The sequence below is a fragment of the Desmodus rotundus genome, chromosome 3 (genome assembly GCF_022682495.2).
Source record: "Desmodus rotundus isolate HL8 chromosome 3, HLdesRot8A.1, whole genome shotgun sequence".
Classification (NCBI taxonomy): Eukaryota; Metazoa; Chordata; class Mammalia; order Chiroptera; family Phyllostomidae; genus Desmodus; species Desmodus rotundus.
Window position 1 is genome coordinate 98,931,973 of NC_071389.1, and position 25,336 is coordinate 98,957,308.

Below are 25,336 nucleotides of genomic sequence, written 5' to 3' on the forward strand. Positions count from 1 at the left end.
CCTTATCTCCATTTTGTGTTTTTGGTTTAATGGGTTGAACAGAATTCAAACTTGAGTTTTGTACTTGCTTCCTGGTGAATACCTAACTGAAATGCAGGACATTTCAGACCAACATCATAGAGTTCTGGAAAGACCAGAAAAGGACACCAAATACATTTTTCCTGCCCTTGGCCTCCAGGAATGATAGAGGCCACCCATCGATCCTAAAATTCTAGTTAGACCAGCGATTTACGAATAATTCAAGTGTTTGAAAGGTATGTAGTCACAGTGAGGAGTCAGGACCCTAGGTCCCTGTAGAGAAGTAGATTTAATACCTTAAATCAGGGCTAGGATGAAAGACGGATAATCCTATCGAACTAGCTTCTGTAGAAGATTGTGTTATGTAACAATCCCAAGGAATTACTATGGAGCCTTAATGTTTGTATTGAAATTAAGTACTGATTTTACATCTTGATTGAATATAAACAATGACGGCAGGGGTGTCCTCTGGTTATCCATTTTATCCTCACTGCCTAGAACCATGTTCAGCACATAGTGGGTGCTCAGCATATAAATTTTTTAATAAATGGTGTCCAGGGAACTAAGTAACTGAAGAGGCATTTCTATGGTTCCAGGACTTCAAACTACTTCACAGAAAATGGAAACAACCACTCAGCAGCATAAATACAAATGTTGCACCTTTTGCTGATGTATATTACATTTATACTTACTTATCTATTGCTGTATAACAACTCATCACATTAAGAATTATTTTGCTTACAAATAACCAATTTGGTCAGGACTCATTGGGGACTGCTCATTTTTCTCCATGTAGTGTCATTGGAGTAGATCCACTGGAATTAGTGAATCCACTTCTAAAATGGTCCATTTAGTGCCCATCCATGGGTGTCCTCAGCATGGCAACTAGGTTTTAGGATTAGGAATCAAATGCTGACGGTCTCTTAAGGCCTAGCCTAAAAATTGGCTCAGTCATTTCCACTGTAGTCTGTAGGCTGAAACAGAACACTGAGTTCAATTAGACTCAGTGGTAGGGTACAGACTGTCACCTCTCCGTGGAAGAAGTGTCAGTTTATGGCCATGTTTAAATCTGTCAACACCCTATATCCTCCAAAGTGAAAGTGCTATCATGTAGCTTTGCCCACCCCGCAGATCCTGCTGCCCAGATAAAAGCACCTTCAACAATTTACTTCCTCTGAATTTATATCCATATTTCTACCTGAAGTGCTTACTCTGATCTCTTGGTATTTCAGTTTTAGACATTATCTGTTGACTTCCTACTCAATATGAGGATCTAATGATAATCCAAGTAGTATATTTTGAACACATTTAACTTTTTCCTAGAATTTATTTTTTACTTGTTTATCTTTTCTTATATCTAGCCTTCCCATATTCCCCACCAGTACCATGAAATGTTTCTCAATCCAATTTTTTCAGACCTCTCCTTTTTTATCTCTGGGAGCCCTCTATACATCCTGTTCCAATCTGGATTATCTGGACAGGTGATAAAAATGAACTGAACAAGGCAGCAACTTGAATGCAGCACTTAAAAACACATGCCAAGTACTTCAAAATGTGAATGTTCAAGTGTTTTAAGTTACTGAGTTGAGAATTACCCTTTCGAGGAAGGACATGAAACCCACCTTACTCTAATCCCTGACATTGTGTTCCTAGACCTTCAGTGACTGTTGAGTGAATACTACACAGATTATTAGAATGTTCTTAAAGTTACTAAGGAAGTGCTTTCTACACATTCTTGGCCAGATCAACTTTTGTCCCTGTAATGGATACAATAAGCAGTCACATGCAGAATTACTCTCAATTTGTCAAGCCTTAAAAATTTCTTTCCTATTCTCTGGTGCCAAAGCATGAGGTCTACTGTCCTTTGCATGGCTCTGGATTCTATTGCTTTAACCAGCAGATCTAGAAGTACCAGGTAGACACACAGCAGATAAATATATAATTTAGCAGGTAAGTAATTTTACTTTCATAATGGGAAACAATTTTAAAGCTGGCTACTAGATATTTCCTTTTTGTTTTATCTCCATAGTACCATATGAAATTATTACCATAATTTCTGCAGTAAAATCCAGAACGCTGGGGGCGGCACTGAAGAACAGGATGGGAGGGCTTCCATGGAACACCACTGACCACGCGTGCTTCGGCTCCTTCCAGACAATACTGTGGCTCGGCGTTTTTATGAGGTTCAGGACGGTCTCTACAAATAGGTCTGGAATTACAGTGTGCAGCTAATTATCTAGGTGCCTGTTAAAAGTGCACAGCTTTCTTGTGACCCATTGTCAGAGATAGTCTGAACAGGCCTGCTATGTGGTTCAGGCATCTGCAGTTTTTGCAAACTCCTGTGTGATTTGGTGGTGGTCTGCAACTACACTGTAAAACGGAATCCTAGAGCCAAGGCTGCTTCCTGTAATGGCTACCTAGGAAATTGGGATCGCTTGCTCGCAGTCCCACGCTACAATTACCCAGGCCACTGTGGCTGGATTTGATTGGTCTAACATAGAAAGGTGAACACTGACAAACGAATGCATCTGTGTGACAACACCCATCAGAATGCACAATTTCAGCCGCCACTCACTGCCCACCCCAATCAGCCCCCACCCCAGAAGCCACTTCAGGATCCTTCCACCGTTATTCAAGCTACTCGGAATTGCCCGGTTGCCTTCCCAGCCAGGACCGCGGAAGAAGCGACAAGGTGGGAGTGGTAAGATAGTCACTCAGCCAATAGCCGTTCTCTTTGTTACCGGGTGTCTGACGACGCACGCTGATTAGCTGGCGAGTAATCAGGTGCGGCCTCGGCGTTGCATCACCTTGGGTCGCCCGGCGGCAGCAGCGTGCACGCCCTCTTTCCTTGGAGAGACGGCTAGGGGACGTCAGGTACTGCACCTCAGGAACACGATGGGCGGGGGGGCGGTTAATGTCCCTGCGGGGCTGTGGGGTAGTTGCGTGCTTATGTATTTCCACGGAGAAGATTGGGAGGGGCTGTAAGTGGGCTAAAGAACTCGGAACTGGGTACGAATCCTAGCTGTCTTGCGGGATTTTTCAACCCTTTGAAGTTCCTTTACGACCTGGCATCGTGGTAACACTTGGTGGTTGTGGAATTTGGTGTGATCGAGCTTGCTGGAGAGGTGCAGGCGGTGGGTGAAATTAGAAATAACTTCGAAGTCGATGTATTCATAAGAACAGGTCTAGTACTACGTTCCCGTGAAAGGGCGTTCATTGCCGGCTACCAGGGACTGGAGGCGAAGTAAGCACGGCCTTGTTCTCGGCGCTCGCAGTCTGACTAACGCCGTGTGCACGCCCGAGGAAGGAAGACCTTTGGGATTTCGAGGTGGGAGCAGACGGCTTCCGAGGAGCTGCGATAGGTTTGGGGCCTTGAAGATAAGTAGGAATTGCGGGGGACAGAGGACCCAGAGAACCATGATGAAGTATAGCAGTGAGGACTTAAACAAAATTTAATGTCATAACTTTGGCCCAATATTTGGATTTTTTTTTTTTACACCTTGAGCTCTGAAACTGCTTTACAGCGCATAACTTCGCCCTTTTGGGCTCCGAAACCGCCTGCAGAGCGAGCAGCTTCTGTGTGCTGATGGTGCTGCTGTTTCATAAATTGTACTTCTTTCGTAGTGGTTAAATAATACTCCCTGTACTATAATTGCGTGGTCAAAGACGGCCTTTTTTTCCTACTGGCCGCCATTCTCACCGCACAACCCCACTTGGCCTCACTCCAGAGTCAGCCCACCACTGAAAGTCCAGTTGGCCCACCAATCAGAAAACCAATTTTAATATGCCCGTAGGGTCTTGTTTTCCCTAGCAATCCATCTGTTTGATCACCAGACTTTTGCAACTTTTGTCTTTACAAACCCTGCCTTCTGCCCTCCATTTTGGAACACATTGTTCATCTGTTTCCTAGTTTGCAAATCAACTGAATAAATGTAATTTTCAAGAAAGGTTTCTCAGGACTTTTGTTTATAGCTGGATTTCAATGTGTGTTGATACAGGAAGGGGGCGATCATCCCTGCAGCTTATGGTGTTTGTGAGGAACTAGTGGGAGATGGAACTTAGCTTCCAGACTTACGAATATGTAGTTTCCTTCTTGAGTGAAGTGTTTGAAATGAATCCAGAAGAGAATATTAAGTTTTTTATAAGGTGGCACAATATTACTTTTAGCATTCAGGTTTTACATAGAGCTCAGGAAGGATGATACTAAAAGAGAAGTAAAAGATTTAGAGGTTTTCCATAATATGATGAACTTATAAATACTAGTAAAATTAAAGATTATAATACCTTTATCATAAGTGACTAAAGAGTGAATTATATATACAGGAGAGAAGGCAGCTAAGTGTAGATTGTACTCTTTAAATGTTTTTTGAAAGATGATGTAGTGGCTGGGCAGGGGCAATAGAAGAATTTGGGGGCAAAGAAATCATAGCTTAAGTGAATGACATGTGATTGTTGTGATCTGTAATAGCTGTTATTTCACCGATTAAGTTAGCATTGTGAACGTTTATGGCCTTTATTTTACAGATGACACAACTGAAGTTTAAAGGTTGAGTAACTGTTCCTATAGGTTATATACTAAGTGGTGGCACCTTAACTGTCACATTTCAAAGCAATTATCATGGGCCAGGAAGAGCACATGGTGTGGGATAGATTGGGAAGGCAGGTAGGAGCATCACTGAGGAAAACCAAAGGATGCTGACAAAGGGATGCATTCAAACAAACGTTTTTTTGAGCAGTGTAGGTTAGATAGTAAGATACTACTGCCAGCAACAAGTTTACAGTTGAATTGGAGAGTGTGTGGAACGTGCAATGCACATATACTACACTATGTAGGAGATTCAGGGGAGGGAGGTATTCTGAAAACGAAGAATCTGAAAACCTGATAAAGGAGAGTCCATTTAAGCTAAGTAGTGTTAGAGTATGTGGAGAAAGGGCTTGATAGAGGAGAATGGTTTTGCTTATCAGCAGTGACCAAGAGAGTGATGTAGCTAGACCTAGAGTTTTATAGGAATAAATAAAAGGAGTAAGATAGTAGTTTAGGGTAAGAATATGGTGGCCTTGGGTGTTCCATTGAAAAGTCTACAGAATGCTGTTGGCAGTGAGGACCCATCGGATTTCTTTTTAATTCAGATATGTTACTTTCAGAGCTTTTCCATTGTGAGGGTTAATCTATACCGGTATGTAGGATTCAAAACGGTATGTAGTGTGAAGTGTTTAAAAAACTTTAACTTTACAGCTGAAAGTCTTGGGTTTGTTTTTTTTTTTTTTGTAAGTAAGATTTTATTGGGCCAAAACTACTAGCCAAGGGGCCACTAGCATGGTTAGGTAGAAAAGACAGCACGTCCATTGTTCCAGAGTTTGGCACGTTCTTATACTTTTAAGTTAGTGGGAAAGAAGAAGAAAGAGGAAGACTGAAAGAATTTACATTAGTTTTGGGCAAGGGGTAGTAGAAGGTGAAGTGCGACACGCTCTGGGATAAGCACAGAGTTCGCATATACAAATGTCCACTCCCATAAATTGGCTGGATACAGCAGGCAGGAAAGCCCATGTACAAATAAGCAGAAGATCTGGTGTTGAATGGGGTTTGGCTGAACAAGTGGAAATAGCCACCTGGAAATTAAATCCAAAGTTCCAACAGGCAAAACAGGAATGTGAACAATATTTTATTAGCTGGTCAGCAGCCAGTAGCACACTAACAGTTCTGTTTTTTTCACTCTCCGGCCTCTGTAATGTAATTTGAAACATATCAGAAACTATGTGTGGTGTCAGGTGGGTACAAGGTATATTGGGATGATCACTTAGTAGTTTATATAATGTCTATAATCACTGAGGTGTACACTAGAAACTAATATAACCTGTATGTCAGCTGTAGTTGAAAATAAAAAATAATTTTTTTAAAGGTTCTATTTATTTTTGAGAGGGGAAGGGAGGGAGAAAGAGAGGGAGAGAAACATCAATGTGTGGTTGCCTCTCACACACCCCCTGCTGGAAGAAGACATATAAAGGGAGAGAAAGAAGGAGTAGAACAAGGAAGCAGGAAAGAGAGGAAGAAGGTGTTAAAAGAAAGAAAAAATAATAATAATAAAGAATTACTTTAAAAAAGAAAAAACAATCCTGTTGGCTTCAAACTGCCAGTTTTGCTGGTCTTTTGGCTACAGCCAGCTCCAGGTGCCTAGCACAGCTCCCCACCAGCACTCAGGCTGCCTCTGGCCCAGCTCTCCAGCGGCCAGCCTCCGGACCCACAGGTTCAGGCACTCACCCTCCTCGGGTTCATAAGGAGCCTTCCGTGATTCGCACTCTCCCCCGTTGCACACCTTTGAGGGAGTGCCAGGCGGCCTTGCTGGGTGGAGAGGAGACTGGAGCTGCTCCTGCAGGAGAGTTCCCCAAAGTGCCCCCTAGGGTCTTTCTTTTTGAGAAAATCCTCCTGCTGAATCCTGCTGCTCCATACAAGGAAGGACCTGTCCTCTCACATAGCCCACCTCTCCAGCTAGACCGGGGACTGACCGGGTCAGGGCCGCACAGGGCCCAACTCTCAACTCTCCCCAACTGGTGCCCAGGGTCTCCATGTGTTTACCACTTCATCCTTATTCCCCTCCCTGCAACTTCAGGCAACCAGAACTCTCTCCATGCTGCTCAAACCTTGTTTGGCAGGGGAGGGAGCTGTTAACCCGGCTTTCTCCCAGGAGTCCTGCAGCAGGCTGTAGTCACCCTGGTGCCTGAGCTGGTCCCAGGGACCTTTTTGTCCTGAAGCAGTCCCCTTACCGTCTGTTTTTTCAGTATCCTCTATACTTTTTGGTCTATATTCATAAACGCTGGGGTACTGTTGGCTGTTCGCTTTGTTCCTCAGTAAAATGGCGAGGTGTTTTCACATCATGGCCTTGTTTTAGGTTGTGGTTTTTTAGATATGTCAAAAGCTCAAGTAACAAAACAAAAAGTAGATAAACTCTACTTCACCAACTTAAAAGTATATGTGCTTCAGATAACAACATGAAGAAAATGAAAAGAAAGCCTACAGAATGGGAGAAATTTTTGCAAATTACATAACTGAGAAGCTTATATCTGGAATGTACAAAGCACTCTTACAACTCAAAAGAACAAGCAAATAAGCAAATTATACATTGGGCAAAGGATGAATACACATGTCTGTAAGAAAATATTAAAAATGCTCAGTATTGCTAATCATTAAGGAAATGGAAATCAAAACCACAGTTACCATTTCCTATCCACTAAGATTTCCTGTAATCCACTAATGGGTAATAAAGAGTGAGGACTTAGAGAAACTTCAATCTTCATTCACTGCTGGAAGAATATTTTAAGATGCAGCAGCTATGGAAAAAAGTTTGGCAGTTTCTTAAAAAGTTAAACACAGTTATGGTATGATCCAGCAATTCTACTCGTAGGTATATACCCAAGTGAACTGAAAACATATGTTCACACAAAAAACTTGTACATGTAATTCATGGCATTGTTCAATAGCCAAAAAGTGGAAACAGCCCTAATGTCCATTCACTGATGAATGGATAAACAAAATGTGGCATGTTTTTACAGTAAAATATTACTTGGTATTAAAAAGATAATGAAATATCAATACATATTATTACATGGATGGACCTTGAATGCCTAATTCTAAACAAAAGGAGCCAGATAAAATAGGCTATATATATATAATTTTACTATGCGAAATGTACAGAGGAGAAAAATGTATAGAAGCCGAAAGCAGATTAATGGTTGTTGAGGGGCTCCGGAAGGAGGGAATGGAGAGTAACTGCTAATGTGTATGGGGTTTTAGAGGAGACAGGGGAGGCAGTGATGAAGATGTTCCAGAATTAAAGAATGGTGATGGTTATACAATTTGTGAATATACTAAAATACTCCAAATTGTACACTTTAAAAAGGTGAACTTCATAGTGCCTGAACTTTACCTGAAAAAAGCTATAATTATTTTTAATGTGTCTTGTAGTGTCAGGGGTAGTAATATATACATTCATTTTGATGTATGATAATCTTTACTCCTAGATCTCTATTTTGAAAATAATAAATTTGGTTTCTTTTGCAGCACCAAAATGGTTCAAGTTCCAGAAAACATTGATTTCCCTGCCGAAGAAGAGAAAATCTTGAAGTTCTGGTCTGAATTTAATTGTTTTCAAGAATGCCTAAAGCAGTCAAAACATAGGCCAAAGTATGTGAATTTCTTTGGTAAAGATAGAGTCCCTAAGAATAATCATTACTTGACTGTGTCCCATTAAGGCAAGAACTTTGTGTTCACCTTTATACTCCCAGAGTCTCCTAGGTCTTTATAGTGGGTGCTCTCAGTTGTACATATACAGTGAATGGATGAGTTCTTAATAGGTTAGATTCAGTTTCTTTAAAAGATCTAAAGAGATTGACTTGAATGTTCTAATAAAATTCCAGTGTTGAAAGCCATTTAAATTTGAACCATTATTAACTAGAGTATACATAATCACCCTCTCCCTTTCCACTTTTCTCATTATCACCACCTCGTTTAAGTATTTAAACCAGTTGTAGCCTTCTAGTAGGGTACTTTCTGCCTGCACAGGTCTTCCATTCACCTAAAGAACAGTCCTTTTTTTCAGTCATGTGTTTCATGTACTCAAAAACTTCATGAGATAGGCACTTGTTGCTTTATTTTATTGATGAGTAACTTAATTGTTCAGCATCAGGATGAGTAACTTATGTTGTGGACTAACCAGTGAAGAATGGGTGGCCCAATGGAGGCCTCTCCAGCTCTCTCATAACTAGCTTTTTTGAAGGCAAGGCTTCCAGGATATATCTAATTGGTTACCTGAATTTCCTGGTCTCACTGCTTTTCTTCTTCTTGAAGACTCCACTGTGCCAAGAGCCATCTATTGAAAAATGTTGTCGTACATTTTTGCTGTCTGCTTTAAAGTAACAACATATTTTTATTATATCTGTTAGATTTACTTTCTATGATGGGCCTCCTTTTGCAACTGGACTGCCTCACTATGGACATATACTTGCAGGGACAATTAAAGATATAGTTACAAGATATGCTCACCAGAGTGGATTTCATGTTGACAGAAGATTTGGATGGGATTGTCATGGCTTACCTGTGGTATGTTGGAGTTGCCAACCTTATGTTTTGATTTTTTTTTTTTTAAGATTTTATTTTATTTATTTGTAGAGAGAGGGGAAGGAAGGGAGAAGGAGAGGGAAGGAAACATCAGTGTGTGAGATAAACATCAATCAGTTGCCTCTTGCACGCCCCCAACTGTGCACTAGGCCTGCAACCCAGGTATGTTACATGACTGGGAATCGAACTGGTGGCCTTTTAGGTCACAGGCCAGCACTCGATCCATTGAGCCACACCAGCCAGGGCTGATTTCTTTTTTTAATAAGCATTAAATTCTGTTATGTATATAAGTATGATGAATTTTTACTGTAATCAGACTATTCAACTTCATTTCTGTAATACTATTTATAGTTCATTTTCTCTAGATTTTCTGAAAACTAATTTTTTTAATTATGTTTTATTGTCTAGAATTGCTGAATTGCATTTGTTTTATAGGGCCGGGTTGTTAACAATCTTATTGTAAATTTTCAGGAATATGAAATTGATAAGCTACTGGGAATCAGAGGACCAGAGGATGTAGCCAAAATGGGGATTATGGAATATAATAATCAGTGCCGAACCATTGTGATGAGATATTCTACTGAGTGGAAGGTATGTTTGGTTATTTTCAGTGGAATGAACAAAACTTCTAATTTAAATGGGAGTTGAAATGGTTTATGACCCTTTGTGCTTTTTTTGATGCTCCCAAAAGTATGGGTGTCTATGTGAGGTTTTAACATGAGAAAGGTCAACCATCCTTTTTAAAGGAGTGTTTAGCTCCCACCTCCAACCCTAATGCTTGGACTGTAGCTTAAACTGAAGCCTCTTTTATTTCTATGTGCTTAATTAATTAGTCTTCTATATTTAATCTTTTATCTGCCCACAGTATATGACAGGAATCAGACTGTCCTAGCAAATAGATTTAACTTGAATGTTGCAATTTTAAAAAATCAGACATTAAAATTAATTCTAATTTGGATCCATTGTTACATGAATTTCACCCCCATCTTGCCCACTCCTGTTAGTAGTAGAGCTCCCATAGCTGGTACCTTTAGGTAACGGTGAAGTGCTGTCAGCTCCTGCCCTCTCTTGTTTTTAAAGGCTTAGGAACAAAGGTTCTCAACTCCTTATTCCTTGGCTCTCAATTAATTATTGTGTTGGCCAAAAAATTTGTGTGGGTTTTTTTTTTTTTCAGTAAAGTAAAAGACACATTTTTCACTTTCACCAATAACTATTGATTTGGATATTTATGTCAGCTATCTCCCACATGGTATAACGTTGATTGTTCTCAGTGTCTCAGTTGGATGGCTGTCCACTTCAACTGATCTACTGGACTGTGGAGCATTGTCCATTGAGAAATCCCCAGCAGGAAACTTCACAAACCACTTTTGACACATTCAGTAGGTCACAGTGCCTTCTCTATACCCTGCACAAATCTATTTTTGCATTTCAGTTGCTTTTTAAAAACCTTTTTGAAGTAAGAAAGCTTTATTTTTATTATTATTATTAAAATGGCTACACAAAAATTGACCAATTTTGATAAGTTTTTATTTTTTAATTCACACTGATATGACAGCTATCACAGTACAGTCTAACAAATTGTTTTGATTAAAGGTAAAAGACAACTAAGCTCTACTACAGCCATCTTACAGAAAAAAACAAACTTACTTTTTGGTCAACCCAATACTTTGTCCGTACAACTTAAAAAGTGTCTGGCTTTTATTTCTTTCACCTTATCCAATGTCTGGCTTCTATTTTTTTCACTTTATCCATCTTCTTACCACTTTGACTTCTCAAAATTGCAGTTCTTCAGAATTCCGTATCCTGCTAAGGTATCAGGCTTCAAATATTAATCCTTGTGATCAGATGAAATGTCAAATCCTATCAAGTCTTTCTTCTTAGTGTCTTATTTAGTCATTTATTTTCATTCCTACAACCTTTCTGTAGCCTTTCACCTCTTTATTTCTGTAACAGTCTCCTAATTGGTCTCTTGTTCATGTTCTTTTCGCCCACTCTGCCAAGTTACCTCTCCCACAAAACTGTGTTCATCTTGCTCTTCTCTGCTCAGAACATCAAATAACTTCTCTTCATTGATGAATAAAAATTTTTTTAATCAACTTGAAAAATCAAAGCTTCTAAATTTTACCCTATAATCTAACTTTTTTCTTTCCTGGTTGCCAGTAGGGAAAAATCCTGGTGATTATAATATGCATTTGGGTCTTTGTTTTCTTGATTTTAAATTTTTCATTATGAGTTAATTCAGACTTATTAAAAATTGCAAAATTAGGCCCTGGCTATGTGGCTCAGTTGCTTAGAGCATTGTCTTGATACATCAGAGTTGCAAGTTCCATCTCCATGAGGGCACATACAAGAAGCAACTGATGAATGCATAAATAAATGAAAAACTGATGTTTCTCTTTCTCCCTCTCCCTTCCTCTCTCTAAAATTAATAAATGTAAAAACTATTGCAAAAGTAGTATGAAGAGTTCATCTATGTCCTTCACTCACCAGCTAATACCATGATAACCATAATATAATTATCAAAAGCAAATTATTAAAAAGAAAATAACAGTGATAAAATATGTTAGACATTATTGAAATTTAACCAGTTCTACTAACTTTTATTTCTGATCCGTGCCAGTTTAGAAGCATACATTGCATTTAATTGTCATACCTTCTTAGTCTCCTTAAATATGGAACATTCCCTCAATCTTTGTCATTTATGACCTTGTCACTTTTAAATAGTACATAACCAGTTATTTTGTAGAAGTCCCTCAATATCTAACATTTCTCCATGATTCAGTGTAGGTTTTGCATTTTTTGGAAAGAATACTTAAGAAGTAACATCATACCCTTCTCAGTCTATCATAATCAAGAGGCCCATGATACAGATGTCTCATTGGTGATGTTAACTTTAGTCAGCAAGGTGATCTCTGTCAGGTTTCTTCATTGTAAAGTCAGAGTTTATCCTTTGTAATTAATCATTATTTGGTGGGGAGATTCCTTGCAAGTATTCAGTTTCTTATACTTTAACTCAGTAGTTCTAGTACCTATTAATGATTCTTGCCAGCAACACATATACCTGTGGTGTTGGCCAGATGGTAGTTTTGGTACACTTTAAAAGCATATTAATACTTGTAAATAACATTATTTACATATAGGATGAATGCTGGGAAAAAGCTGGATCTTAACTTTATATAGCATGCTGATTACAATAAAGATGAATTTGAATCATTGATTGTTCTCTTTTCTCAGAATTATTGTATGTGGTGATAAAGTAAAACACATTCGCCCTGGGTGGTGTGGCTCAGTGGGTTGAGCGCCAGCCTGCAACCGACAGGTTGTAGGTTCGATTCCCAGTCAGGGCACATGCTGGGATTGCAGGCCAGGTGCCCAGGGTGGGGGAGTGGAAGAGGCAACTAATTGATGTCTCTCACACATCGATCTTTCTCTGCCTCTCTTTCTCCCTCCCTCTCTCTCTAGAAATGAATAAATAAAATCTTTAAAAAATAATGCTTTAAAAAGGAAGTAAAACACATTGGTGTACAATAACAAAATAATCATTCTCTAATAACTAATATTTATATTTTTTTAGTCTACTGTTACCAGACTCGGCCGATGGATTGACTTTGACAATGACTATAAAACTCTGTATCCAGAATTCATGGAATCTGTCTGGTAGGTTTATTTGAAATTGCAAATATAATTCTACTACACAGGGGTGAGCAAAAGTAGATTTATAGTTCAATTGGAAAATGCAATAATAAATAAATAATACAAGAATAAACTCTTGTTTCACATGCAACTGTAAACCTACTTTTGCCTACCCCTATATTAGCATAGTGATCTTTTGTTTTTTTAAGACTTAAAGCTTTTTTTTTTTTTTTTTTTAGAGCATTTTTAGTTTCACAGCAAAATTGAGAACAAGGTACAGGCATTTCCCACTTGCATAGCTTCCCCCGTTTTCAACATCCCCCACCAGAATGGTACATTTGTTACAATTGAACCTTCATTGACACATTGTAATCACCCAAAGTCCCTAGTTTACTTTAGGGTTCACTGTTGTTGAACATTCTATGGTTTTGGGTAAGTACGTAATGACATGTAACCATCATTCTGGTATCATACAGAGATTTAATTTTTATTTCAGTTACTTTTGGATTCTAGGTTAGTAATAAGTATCCATGTATTTTGTCATATATAATGTCCCCAGAAGATTGAGCAGCAAGCCATAATCAAATACATTAGTGTTTTTGCATCACAACAAAGAATTGTTCACACTACATAGAATTAAGGATATAAATGGCCTGGTATCTATAAATCATACAATATCAATAAATCACACAATTGTAGGCAAAAATGTGGAGAAAAGGAATCCTCATGCATTATCCGTGGGATTGGAAATTGGCGCAGCCACTAGGGAAAAGAGCATTGAAGTTCCTCAAAAGCATTAAAGATAGAACTATCTTATGACCCAGCAATTCCCCTTCTGGATATTTATGAGAAGGAAATAAAACACTATTTCAAGAAAGTACACGCACATCTCTGTTCATTGCGACGTTATTAATAACTAAGATGGTGAAGCAACCTCACTATCCATTAATTGATGAATGGATAAAGAATAGGATGCTTATATATAATGGCATATTACTAAGCCATAAAATTTAAAAATGAGATCTTATCATTTGTGACAATGTGCAGGGACATGGAGGGTATTATGCTAAATGAACAAACACAAACTCATAGATAAATGGAAAAAAACTGGTGGTTGCTAGATTGGAGGAGGTTAGGAGGCTGGTTGAAAAGGGCAAAGAGATTAAGTACAAATTGGTAATTACAAAACAGTCACAGAAATGTACAGTATAAAATAACATTGAATGTCAACTGTTACTGAAAATAAATAATCTCTTAAAGTATTTTTGTCAAATTGATTGGTATAAAAGTTAGGGAAACTGGTTTCAGGAACTTGTTTTTTAGGGAATTCTAAGAGGTTGTGTGCTTGAATTTTATACCAAGAGAAAAGTATAGTGCAGTTATTGTTCTGTAACCATTTCAAAATGGGTTTTACTTATCTACTGTTAAAAGACAACTGTTGTTGTCATGCCAGTCTTGATAGGTGATTTAACTTAAGCCTGCTAGTATAGTCAGAAAATCATTACATATTATTACTGGGTAAAGGGACATCGTTATTAGGGTTATAAAATACCCTCTATACATTACTCAGGTTAGTTATACATACATAATTACAGGTGAGTTGCAAAGCTGTTTTGTAGGGAGCATTTTACTGCACTGCATTGTAGGTGCTTGCGGCTCATATTGTCTTCCCATCTACCTGCTCTCATTTCTGTTAGTCAGGATCTGTTTCACATGCTTGGCACATATTCTGTGCCTTTGTGGAGCAAGACACCTTGGGTAGTTCTCAGACCATTTGACTCTGATGTGACCCTGTGGATGCATCTTCAAACCCATGTACCCAAGGATAGAAGCTGATCAAATTTTCTGACGTGCCAGGGATTTTGAGAAGGTGGCTTCCCATTCACTCTACAGCTGGGGTTCTCATGATTAGAGCATATAAAAACCAGGGTTTGTGTTAAACATCTGAAAGGTATATTTATGTTCTAGATTGGGGCTGTTGATCACTTAAATGTGGCTACTGTGATCAAAAAGCTGGGTTTCTAGTTTTAATGCATTTAAATTTAAATGTGCACCTATGGCTAGTATCTGTCTACATGTTGGAAACTGCAGCTCTACATTCTACTTCTTAATTCACACAAAACATACTTGAGTCGAGGGAAAACAGTTTTTGAAGCCTGTTGGTATTAATATGTTAATGTTCCTGAAAAACATCTTGGTACATAAATAAGGCACATAGGCCTAGGGTAAATAAAAGAAAACATAGATGATACCTTTAATAATGACAGCATTAGTAACAATGGTGATAATTTAGATTGAGTTGGTGTTTTGAGTTTATAAAGTAGCTCCACATGGTCCTTCTGTCACCTCTGCTGCAGTATTGCCTGGAATGGCTGGGCTGAGCGCCACAACTTCCACTCTGGAGACCGATATCAATCAGACTGTTGCTGTTATTACTTCTTATAGGAGAATGATAGTGGGAACACTGAATGGTTTTGACCAGACCATTAATTTGATTGTGGATGAAAGCTATGAGCGAGTGTTCAGCTCTTCACAGGAAGTAGAACAAATGGTACTAGGGTTATACATCATAAGACGTGTCAATGTTGCGGTCATTGGAGAAATTGATAAACATTCTGTGTTTGATTTGGGGAATATTCAAGCAAAACCTCTGAACTCAGTAGCACACTGAGGAAGAATTGATGTGTAAATCTTTGTGCAGAAACTGATTATTCTGAGGATAATAGGCAGAATTTTTATGAATGTGCAATTTTGACTGTTCATTTTACTTTGATAAATAAAATATTTTTACATTTTCTTGAATGAACCTTTTTTATTTTTTGGCCTAAAAACAAAAAGTACTTCCATGTGAATTTTCCCACCTCATGCAAAGAGCCCTGTGGATTGGGTTAGGACCCTGTGTAAGATAAAGGCAAGTGGTTGCGACTTACCTGAGATCATGCAGCTAGTTTTATTGCCCTTAGGCTTAAAAACTGGGTCTTACAAAAACTCTGCAGACCTCTATGAGTGTTCTGCCTCAAAGTATATACTTTAAGATTGAGTTTAACCTTGGGAAATTTATTACAAAACATCACTTTTTAAGCTTTATTGAAAGCCAAAGAGTGCCATAAAAATATGTAGTTTTCATAAAAATTTATCATAGCAAAGGGGAGGGGTTTTAATTCATTTATTACGACAAGCACATAGGAATTGGACTATAAAGACAGATTTTAAAGTGGGAAAATTTAAGGGTTCTCCCCAGTGCATCCTAGCATCCATTTGGAAGAGTTGAGCAGTCATAGGAGAGTCTGGGATGACTGTTAACTGACATTTGTAGTGTTGTATTGAATACATTTTGCTTAAAGCAACATGATTAAGTATTCAATAAAAGTTTTTGACTAGTTGTGGGAGAGATAGATTCCAATCCCAGTGGTGTAATACTTTCCATTATAATAAAATGTAAACTGTAAGAAGTACACCAGAAAACTATTAAAAACAAAAACTGAAATGTCGGACATAGTAGGAATCTGTTTTTCAGCATTCCTGAAAAAATATAAATATATATACTGATTTGTACAGTTTTATATAGTTGGTACCTTATTATACGGTATGGTATTGGTTACTTTTCTCAGTCCACATTACATTAAGTTGTGAACATGTTTCCATGTCAACAGATAATTAGTACTTTGATGTCAACATAATGCCTCATTCTGATCTGTTGTAATTTACCAGAGAATCTTCAAGACATTGTGTTTTCACATCTTTCCTTGACACAAACTATAAATATAACCTGGCATAAATGTTTGCATTTGGGGAAACAGAGTTTAGGTTATATAATTATTCTAAAACTTTGTCTCTTTACTTGCTAGGTGGGTCTTCAAACAACTCTATGATAAAGGCCTTGTTTATAGAGGTATGAAAGTGATGCCCTTTTCTACTGCATGCAACACTCCTCTTTCCAACTTTGAATCTCACCAGAATTACAAGGTAAGTAGGATATCATTGGGCATTATGTACCTGGAAAGTTAAATGGTTGTAGTGATCAAGGTAACTAGTCTCAATATGTAATGTTAGCCTAGCGAGTCTTGTCAGTTTGATTATTTCTTGCTGAGTGCTGGTAGTGTTGCCAGTCACTGAGCCAAAGCTCTGTTAAGATTGAAAACAAGGGATTACCTTTTCCCTGTGAGATTTGTGAATAATGTCTCATTTAATGTGATAGGTTTTGCTTGCTTTGACCATATTTTTGTGCCTCTGGTTTATAAGTTGAGCTCTGCCCTATTTCCCTCCTGTCACTGTTTCACAAAAGTTGTTGGTTTGGGTGACTTTTATCCCTCACCTAAAGATCTCATAGTTCATTTATTTGTTAATGGTATTTGGAAAAAATCTGATTGGGGGTTGGTATACAGTATTATAATATTTTTTCTAATGAATATCCTGTCATTGGTTTGACAGAAGAGTTTAGACATGTCTGATATTTATAAAATATACTACTTTACCTTATCTAGACCTACAGTCAAGGCAATAAATCTTCTGAAACTATCTGTGAACTGTGTGTTCTCATATGTATATATATTCAAGAGATGTTTTCATTTCTGAAAATTTATCCAACCCTCTTTGTTTTTAAAGGACATTGATTTTGGGGGGAATTCTTATTTTATAGCTCAGATTTGGAAATACTATTAAAACTTGCATTTCAAAAGCACTTCTCATCTTATAGAATGCTTTTCATACATTCAATTTGATCTTTGCAAATTCTGATGTGGGTGTGATGATCCTGTTGTCTCCTAAATACCCTTCTGTGCTAGTGCTAATAATTAATTGTGTTGTACATTTTAAATAAAATATTTTTAGCACATACAAATGTAGAGAATTATATACTAAGTACTATCTTTTTTTAATGATACCATATACCTTTTTTGCACCTAAACTCATCACCCGTCATCATTATTTTGAAATACTTTAAAATTCTTTAATTCCTTGATATCATTAGTGTTTCTCTTTGTCTCATAAATATCATACCTTTGTCCCTCAGTTATTTTTATTTTTATTTTTAAGTTAGATCTAAGAAAGGTTTATACATGGTAATAACTGTCTGATCTGTATTAATGTGCAGGTCTCCTTTTCTCTTTCTATTCTTTTTCCTTGCAAATTACTGTTTAGGAGACAGGTTTTGTCCTGTAAAGTTTCCACAATATAAGTGTTTTGATTGTGTCTTCATGGTCCGATTTAACACTTTCTCTGTCCTTTATATTTTATATTAATTGGTACTTCATTTTTGTATTTGTTTTTTTCTTCATGTATGTCATTAATAGAGGTCAGTATTCATTTATGGTTTGGGGGGTATTGTCAAGGCAGGATGGTTAAAATTCATAAACAGTTAAATGTACAAATCTTAAATGTACCATTTGATGATTTCCAATAAATGGCATCTCTTTTGTAAAAATATATAAAATACTACAGATAACAGTTGATTAGTTTTGCCTCTTTTCACTTTGTGGAAATGGAAAGAACCACTATGTTTTTTTTTATATCTAGCTTTTCTCTCTCAGCATTATGTTTCTGATGGTGATCCACACACATAGTGATAGATCTTTTGTTCTAATTTCTGTGTAAGGGAATATACCATGATTTTTTTTTACAACACTTTTCCGTTTCCTTCCTTACATCCTGGTAGGTAACTACGGTGCTGGAATTGACGTTTCTTTCCCATGCATATTTTTATACTTTTACTATCTGCATAAATATCCGTAAATAGTATTAGCATCGTTCTGCATGTTTTCAAATCCCACCACTGTACTTACTCTGCACCTTGTCTTTTATACTAAACAATATTTTTAAAAGCTTCTTCATCTTGATACATGTACATATAAGTTTATTTTAACGGCTTTGTAGTGTTTCATATAACAAATAGGTTACAATTTATTCATTTGGTAGACATTTGAGTGGTTTTGATGGACATAGCTGTGAATATTTTAAATAATAAATCCTTGTATACTTCTGCTGGGTTTCCTTTGGCACCTAAATTTTTACATGTGAGACCTTCTTAATAGCTTGTGAGCTACAATTTTCAAAGGTTACCCTCTTCCATAAACATGCTCTTATTGGGAAAGAGCAAGCTGTGCAAAAGTACAGAGTTTCAGGAGAAAATCATTCCAACCGTTCCCAAAGGTAAACCGGCTTGTGGTATATAAACTATTTGTAATTTGTCTAAATTTTTAGTTTTTAGAAGTCTGGTTAATTGGATTACTTAAGAAGTTCATTCTCATTGTCGAATATTTTGAAACCATTTGAAAATTTATCCCAGTACCTAAAGGCCATCATTATTTATGTTTTATTTAAGTTTCCATTTAGAAGTTTTAAGTTTTATATTTTTACATTCATTTCTGTACTTACTAAAATTAATGTTTTACATCTTAGTGCCTATTACCTTATTTTAGTGACAAAACCTGTTTTCTACTCCTCCGTTTTCTTGCTCTACTCCATATAATTATACTGAATGAATACATCTGTGAGGCCAATACCCAGATAAAAGAAAGAACCTTATCAACAGCCCAGGCTCGTGTGGCTCAGTGGATTGAGCACTGGACTGAGAACCAAAAGGGTCGCTGGTTCAATTCCTGGTCACGGCATATGCCTGGGTTGCAGGCTAGGTCCTCAGTAGTGGGCACGCAAGGAGCAACCACACATTGATGTTTCTCCCCTCTTTTGTCTCTCTCCCTTCCTCTCTCTCTCAAAATAAATAAATAAATAACATCTTTTTAAGATTTAAAAAAAACCTTATCAACCTATCAGTACTTCTCCCTTCTCCTGGTCCTTTAACTTAGCCATGCATTTCTCATCCCTACTTCCAACTACATTGATTTGTTTTGCTGATTCTAAGCTATATATAAATGGTTTCATACAATGTGTTTTTGTTTGTGTGTGTCTGGCTTCTCTTGCTCAAGATTGTTTGAAAGTCATCCATGTTGTGTTTGTAGATCACCATTTTAATTGTTATCTAGTATTTTATTTATTTATCCTAATATTGATGGGAATTTGGGCAATTTTCAGTTTGTGGTTCTTATCAGTAGTGCTACTGTGAACATTTCAGAACTTGTCTTTAGGGGAGCGTATGCTGTACATATCTCTGTTAGATACATAACCAGCAGGAGGGGAATTGTTGAGTCAAAACATACTTCCACTTAGCTCCAGTACACAGGTTGGCGGTCTTTAAAGGTCCACGTAGTAAAGATTTTGGACTTTGTGAGCCAAATGGCCTATCTCAAGTACTCAATTCTCTCAAAACCATTCTTTGCTCTTGAGATATATGGAAACAGGATGCAGTCAGATTTGGCTTGTAAGCTGTGGGTTGATGCCTTTCACTGTAATATATACTAGCATAGAGTGCCCCAAAGTGGTTATACTGATTTATACTCCCACTAAACAGTTGTGATTACTCTGCATTCTCTCAACACTTAGCATTTTCTTTTTTTTACTTAAGCCATTCTGTAATAGAGGGATCTGGCCAGGCTGCTGGGGAGCAGGGAAGAAATCCTGAGAGCCAGTACCTCCTCTCTGCCCCTAGAAGGGAGGGGTTTACAGGAAGCAATGATGGCAACCCAGGATTGAGACTGGAGGTGGGATTTGATAGGCATCCATGCCCCAGAACAACTGTAAACACATGCAAGAAGGCACTAACCAGCATGCGATGCCCGAACAAGTGAGCAGCTCATGGCATAGGCTGCACAGAACCTAAGCTGTCTGGGTGGGCCAAATGCCCCATCTTGGGCCAAGACACTTGTGCCCTTGTTCACCACTGGGAAACTTCTGCCCCTTTCTGCAAAATGGAGGCCAGAAGAGAAGCAAAGACACTGGGTGGCTGACAAATATGGCAGATGTTAGAGCACATAGGTTGAAAAGCCAGATGCTCCATCGTGCATGGGTTTGTGGGCCGAGACTTTTTAAAATAGATCACTGGGAGATCTCTTTTCCTTGCCTCCTGCTCCTGATTGGGGTGAGGTGTAGGGGCTGCTTGCGGGATGGGCAGATGAAGGGCCCACTCAGGGCTTTTTGCCTGCAGGTGGAGTCCTACGCCAAGATGCGTCTTGCATCGCAAACCCTTGAGATGCAGCTGCTCTGCGCCTCTGGGGTCTGAGACTATGCCCCTGCTCTTGTGCTGAGGCCAACACATGGAGGCATGGGCCAGGAACACTCACCAGCCCTGGGGCAAGAGTAACTCTTGGACATAGGGGTCCCACAGGGAGATTCTCTTGCATGACCGGTTGGAGTGATCTGGCAGTGTACCCCAGGCCCCAGGGGAGAGAGAGGAAGCTCCATGAGACAATGGCAGCTCCAGAACCCTGAAGTGTGCACCCCAGAGACAAAGAGCATTAAAACTGGAGAGACAGAGACTTGTTAGTATAGCCTCCTTGGGTTGCAAAAGGATAGATAAACATGATGGGTGACTTTGGGCATCAATTTGGGTTTCTGTCTTTATGGGAACAAGGGAATTTTTGTGTTTTGTGGAAGAGGTGACTTGGAGCAGGGATGCTCTCAGTCCCCTCAAATTTGGCACCTATTGATAAAAACCTCTTTCCTTCCTCATCTATTTGTGACTGCAAGTGGCCAGACCCCAAGCTGCTCGGTTACAATTCTCTGAATGTGTATTGCTTACCACTAAGGTGGTTTTTTTCTTTATGAGCTGAATTATTATTTGCAACCAAGTTCATTTCTCCCCCTTGCCACACAACAGGCAATGAGTTGACTGACAGGGTGTTGGGGCAAGGAAAGCAACTTTATTCAGAAAGCTAGCAAGCCAAAAAGATGGCAGACGAGCATCTTAAGAACCATATTAAGAAAGTGCAGGATTCAGCCTTTTATGTCAAAGGAAGAGGGAAACAGGAGGGGAAAGAGGTGAAAAGGCTATTTTATTGGCATATTACTTTGTGGTTGTATTATAAAATAGTTCGTAAAATTATTGTAAAATTATTACAATAGTGAAACCTCCAGTATACATATATCCTTCTTGATACACTTAAAATGTGTTATTTGTGACTACAGTCATGCTCCATTTAAGGATCTGTTAGGTGAATTTATCCTTGTGAGAACATCAGAGTGCACTAAACACAAACCTAGATGGAAAAGCCTGCTGCTCAGCTAGGCTATATGATATATAGCTTATTGTTCTGTAGGGGAGGAAAAATAAATTCCCTTTAATCCTTCTGGACTCTTGGCTAAGAGGTCCCTGTAATAAAAGAGAGATTAACAGGAGAAAAACAAAGAAATTTAATAGCATCTTTAGCTCCTCTCTGTGTGGGAGAGACCCAGGAAAACTGAGTAACTTGCAAACGCACAGAAGCCACCTTAAAATAACATCTTTTGCTCAAGTTACGTAAGAGATGTTTCGGGGTGGTGGCAGTCAGTTATGGTAAGTTACCAGGAAAATCACAGAAAACAAAAGTATGGTTGCTATGCATATTTATGCGGGTTGTCTTCTTTATTGATAAGGGTATCTAAAGATAAGGTCTTCCACTTCCTGGCACATGAAGAGGAGAAACTCTTACAGATGGAGACTTCCTTTACAAATGTAAATGTCTTTCACAAAGGCAAACTTCTACTTGATTTTCAGAGCTTCTGCCCTTTCTGCTCTTTCTTTAATTGACCTAAAGTAATTCTTATCCAGAATACACATACTTTGGGATGACATAGTCTGTTGCCCTGCAGGTCCTAGACTTCAGTAGTTTACAGTATGTTAATATACTGAATATTGTAGGCAATTGTAACACAGTGCTACTAAGACCATGTACTGCATTGCCTTACAACCTAAGGAAAACTATGGCATTACTAGCCTATTCTATAGGAATTTTTCAGCTTCATTGTAATCTTTATGGGACCATCATCATATCTACAGTCCATTGACCAAATGCCGTTTTGCAGTGTGTAATTGTTAAAACTTTTAAAGTATATTAAAATATATATTTGATTTTCTTGCTTTCTATTTTATTTTTATAAATATGGCAAGTGGTTTTTTAAAAGCTCAGTTTATTCTGAATATCAATTTATTTTACTCCTTAAGATTAGTTTCCTTTCCTTCCATGTCTGTTATTATAGATTTTGTCTCATTTTATTTCAGGATGTTCAAGACCCTTCAGTATTTGTAACCTTCCCTTTGGAAGAAGATGAAAATGTATCTTTGGTTGCTTGGACAAGTACTCCCTGGACTCTCCCTAGTAACCTTGCCCTCTGTGTTAACCCAGACTTGCAGTATGTAAAGATTAAAGGTAAGTGTGAGCCTGGTTACTTATGATCAATATGAATAAAATAATTTTAACATTTTGGAAAATAATGAAAGTTTCATTTCTTTTTGGAGTAAAAATAGAAGTTTTTAAAAAGTGTTAGGCTTAGTCAGAACAATAATCTCTAAAAGAGGTTTGTCTTTTGCTAATCTGTTAGAGAACAATATTCAGCCAAATGAATTTGAAGGTCTAATTGGCTTTATTAAGTGGACAGTACACCATTTAGCAACTAAAAGAGTACTGCTAAGGGTTATGCAAAATGTAAGACTTTTTTTTTTTTTTTTTTTTTTTTTTTTTAGGAAGAGGGTGAGGCAAGGGGAGCTATTAGGAAAAGAAAAGAAAGGATTATTTTTAGACCAGGACATCTGAGTTTCAGGGGGGCATTTTTTAGACATTTTATTTATTTATAGAGAAAGAGAGGGAGAGAAACATCAGTGTGTGCTTGCCTCTTGTGTGCCCGGACCTGGGGACCTGGCTCACAACCCAGCAATTGAACAGGCGACCCTCTGGTTTTCAGGACAGCTCTCAATCCCCTGAGACACACCAGCCAGGGCTGTTTGTTTTTGTTCTTAGGGGAAGCTCACAGCAAATGTTTTTTTATTACGCAGATTGCCCCTTTTGGGGGGTGGCAGGGTGGTGAGAACCTATTCCACAGATTAACTCATTGATGTTGACCAAATAATTGTAGACTTTCTGGGAGAGGTTGAAACAGCAATTAAGTCAAATAATAAACCTTGATTTGGTATCATAGGCTTTTAGAATGACTAAGGCTATTTTGGCTCTTGTTTTCTCTTCAACAGATTGAAGATATAACACACAAAGTAGCATAGTACAAAGATATAAAAAGTAAAAATTTCTTATAATTTTCAGATTTTAATACACCTTTGTACATCATGCCCCTGTTATAAGTAAAGTTCCTGAGCTTCAGAGAGGTGGCATTTCATCATCATTAGGAATCTCTGATGTGTGTGTTTTTTAAACAGCACCAAGCAATTTAGTCAGTTCAAATACTAGCTATCTAGAGTTAGCATCAGATCCCACACATTCAGGGCTCAGTCCTACAACACTAACCCCACCACCACACCCCGACTTTAGACTCCAATTGCAAGTCCAGGTTGTTAACCTATGCTTCTGACTGACCCTCGATCTCTTCTCAGGTTCGAATAATTTACTGAAGTGGCTCTCAGAATGCAGAGAAACATTGTACTTATTAGATTACCAGTGTGTTATAAAAGAATAATAAAAAGGCTACACATAAACAGCCATATGAAGAAGTTTATAGGGTGAGGTCTAAAGGGTCCCGAACACAGCTTCTTTCCCCATGGAACTAGGGTAGGTTCTAAGTCTCTCATCACTTAAGACACTCTAAGTGTTTTAACAGCTCTACCAGAACAGGGAGACTAGGACGAAATACGTGTTTATTATAAATTCTAATATTGCTGCTGATGGAAGCAGCTGCGGGCTCTTGATAGTCCCAACTAATAAGTTGGACTGAGTACACACACAAGGTAATGTGTAACATGCAAGGTTTATTAAAGAAAGTGTATCTCTTAACCAACAAAGTGAAGTGCAGTTAGCGTGATTTATAAAGTACACTCCTGAGATAGGAGAGCAGGTTACCTCCTTTGCCAACGAGGAACTGACCCACTTCTTCCCAAGAGATACCGGACAGGGGTTTTTCTGAATCCCTTTGTCTCATTTCGTGGGCTTTAGGCAGCATGAGAGGAAGAGGTGAATTCCTTTGTTTAATTTTTGTGGGCTTCTTGCAGCACATGCTTAATTAGTTATATAACCTTTTAAGCTTGTGCTCTGGTGCCTTTCCCACGATCTCCTTGATTGCCGTCTCTGGGATCAAGCAGCTGCGTTAATTCATTATAATAGCATAATAATCACAGTATTTTGCTGTGTATAATGCACACTTTTTGCCCAAATTTTTGAGTGAAAAATAAAGTTGCGCATTATACGTGGGTAGTACCTGGAATGCCTTGTATCTGTTCTTGTGTTTTGTAATCATTTGTAACAGAAAATTTCTTGTACCACAATATGCTCAAAAATAAATGCTAAAATTCCTTTATAATACAAAAATCAAATATCTTAAAAATAAGTAAATAAATAAACTCAAAAATTAAAACAAAAGTTTATTTTCCTGAAATTGGGCCAAAAATGTGGGTGTGCATTAATACACGACAGTGCATTATATTCTGCAAAATACAGTAAGTGAGGTGAGATGGGTTAATTGTTAGGTAGTCAGTGACATGGGATGTGAAAGAATTCATAAAGAATAAAGTGCAGAAGGTAAAGTATTTATTCACTCTCCAAG

At 38.1% G+C, this 25,336-nt stretch overlaps 2 protein-coding genes across 2 annotated transcripts in view; both read left to right on the plus strand.

The window, feature by feature from the left end:
- The first annotated feature begins 2,814 nt into the window (after positions 1 to 2,814).
- IARS1 (isoleucyl-tRNA synthetase 1) overlaps positions 2,815 to 25,336 on the plus strand; it is a 98,540-nt gene continuing 76,018 nt past the window's right edge. The window contains exons 1-7 of the mRNA XM_024551051.3: positions 2,815 to 2,892; positions 8,075 to 8,197; positions 8,956 to 9,112; positions 9,602 to 9,721; positions 12,705 to 12,787; positions 16,612 to 16,729; positions 22,854 to 23,001. Of these exons, the coding sequence (XP_024406819.1) occupies positions 8,082 to 8,197; positions 8,956 to 9,112; positions 9,602 to 9,721; positions 12,705 to 12,787; positions 16,612 to 16,729; positions 22,854 to 23,001 (742 nt within the window). The 5' untranslated portion in view covers positions 2,815 to 2,892; positions 8,075 to 8,081. The remainder of the gene's footprint in view (positions 2,893 to 8,074; positions 8,198 to 8,955; positions 9,113 to 9,601; positions 9,722 to 12,704; positions 12,788 to 16,611; positions 16,730 to 22,853; positions 23,002 to 25,336) is intronic.
- Positions 15,130 to 15,464, plus strand: LOC112296212 (U6 snRNA-associated Sm-like protein LSm8). Its single transcript, XM_045188058.1, has one exon. The coding sequence runs from the start codon at positions 15,132 to 15,134 to the stop codon at positions 15,432 to 15,434; it is 303 nt and encodes a 100-aa protein (XP_045043993.1). The 5' UTR covers positions 15,130 to 15,131; the 3' UTR covers positions 15,435 to 15,464.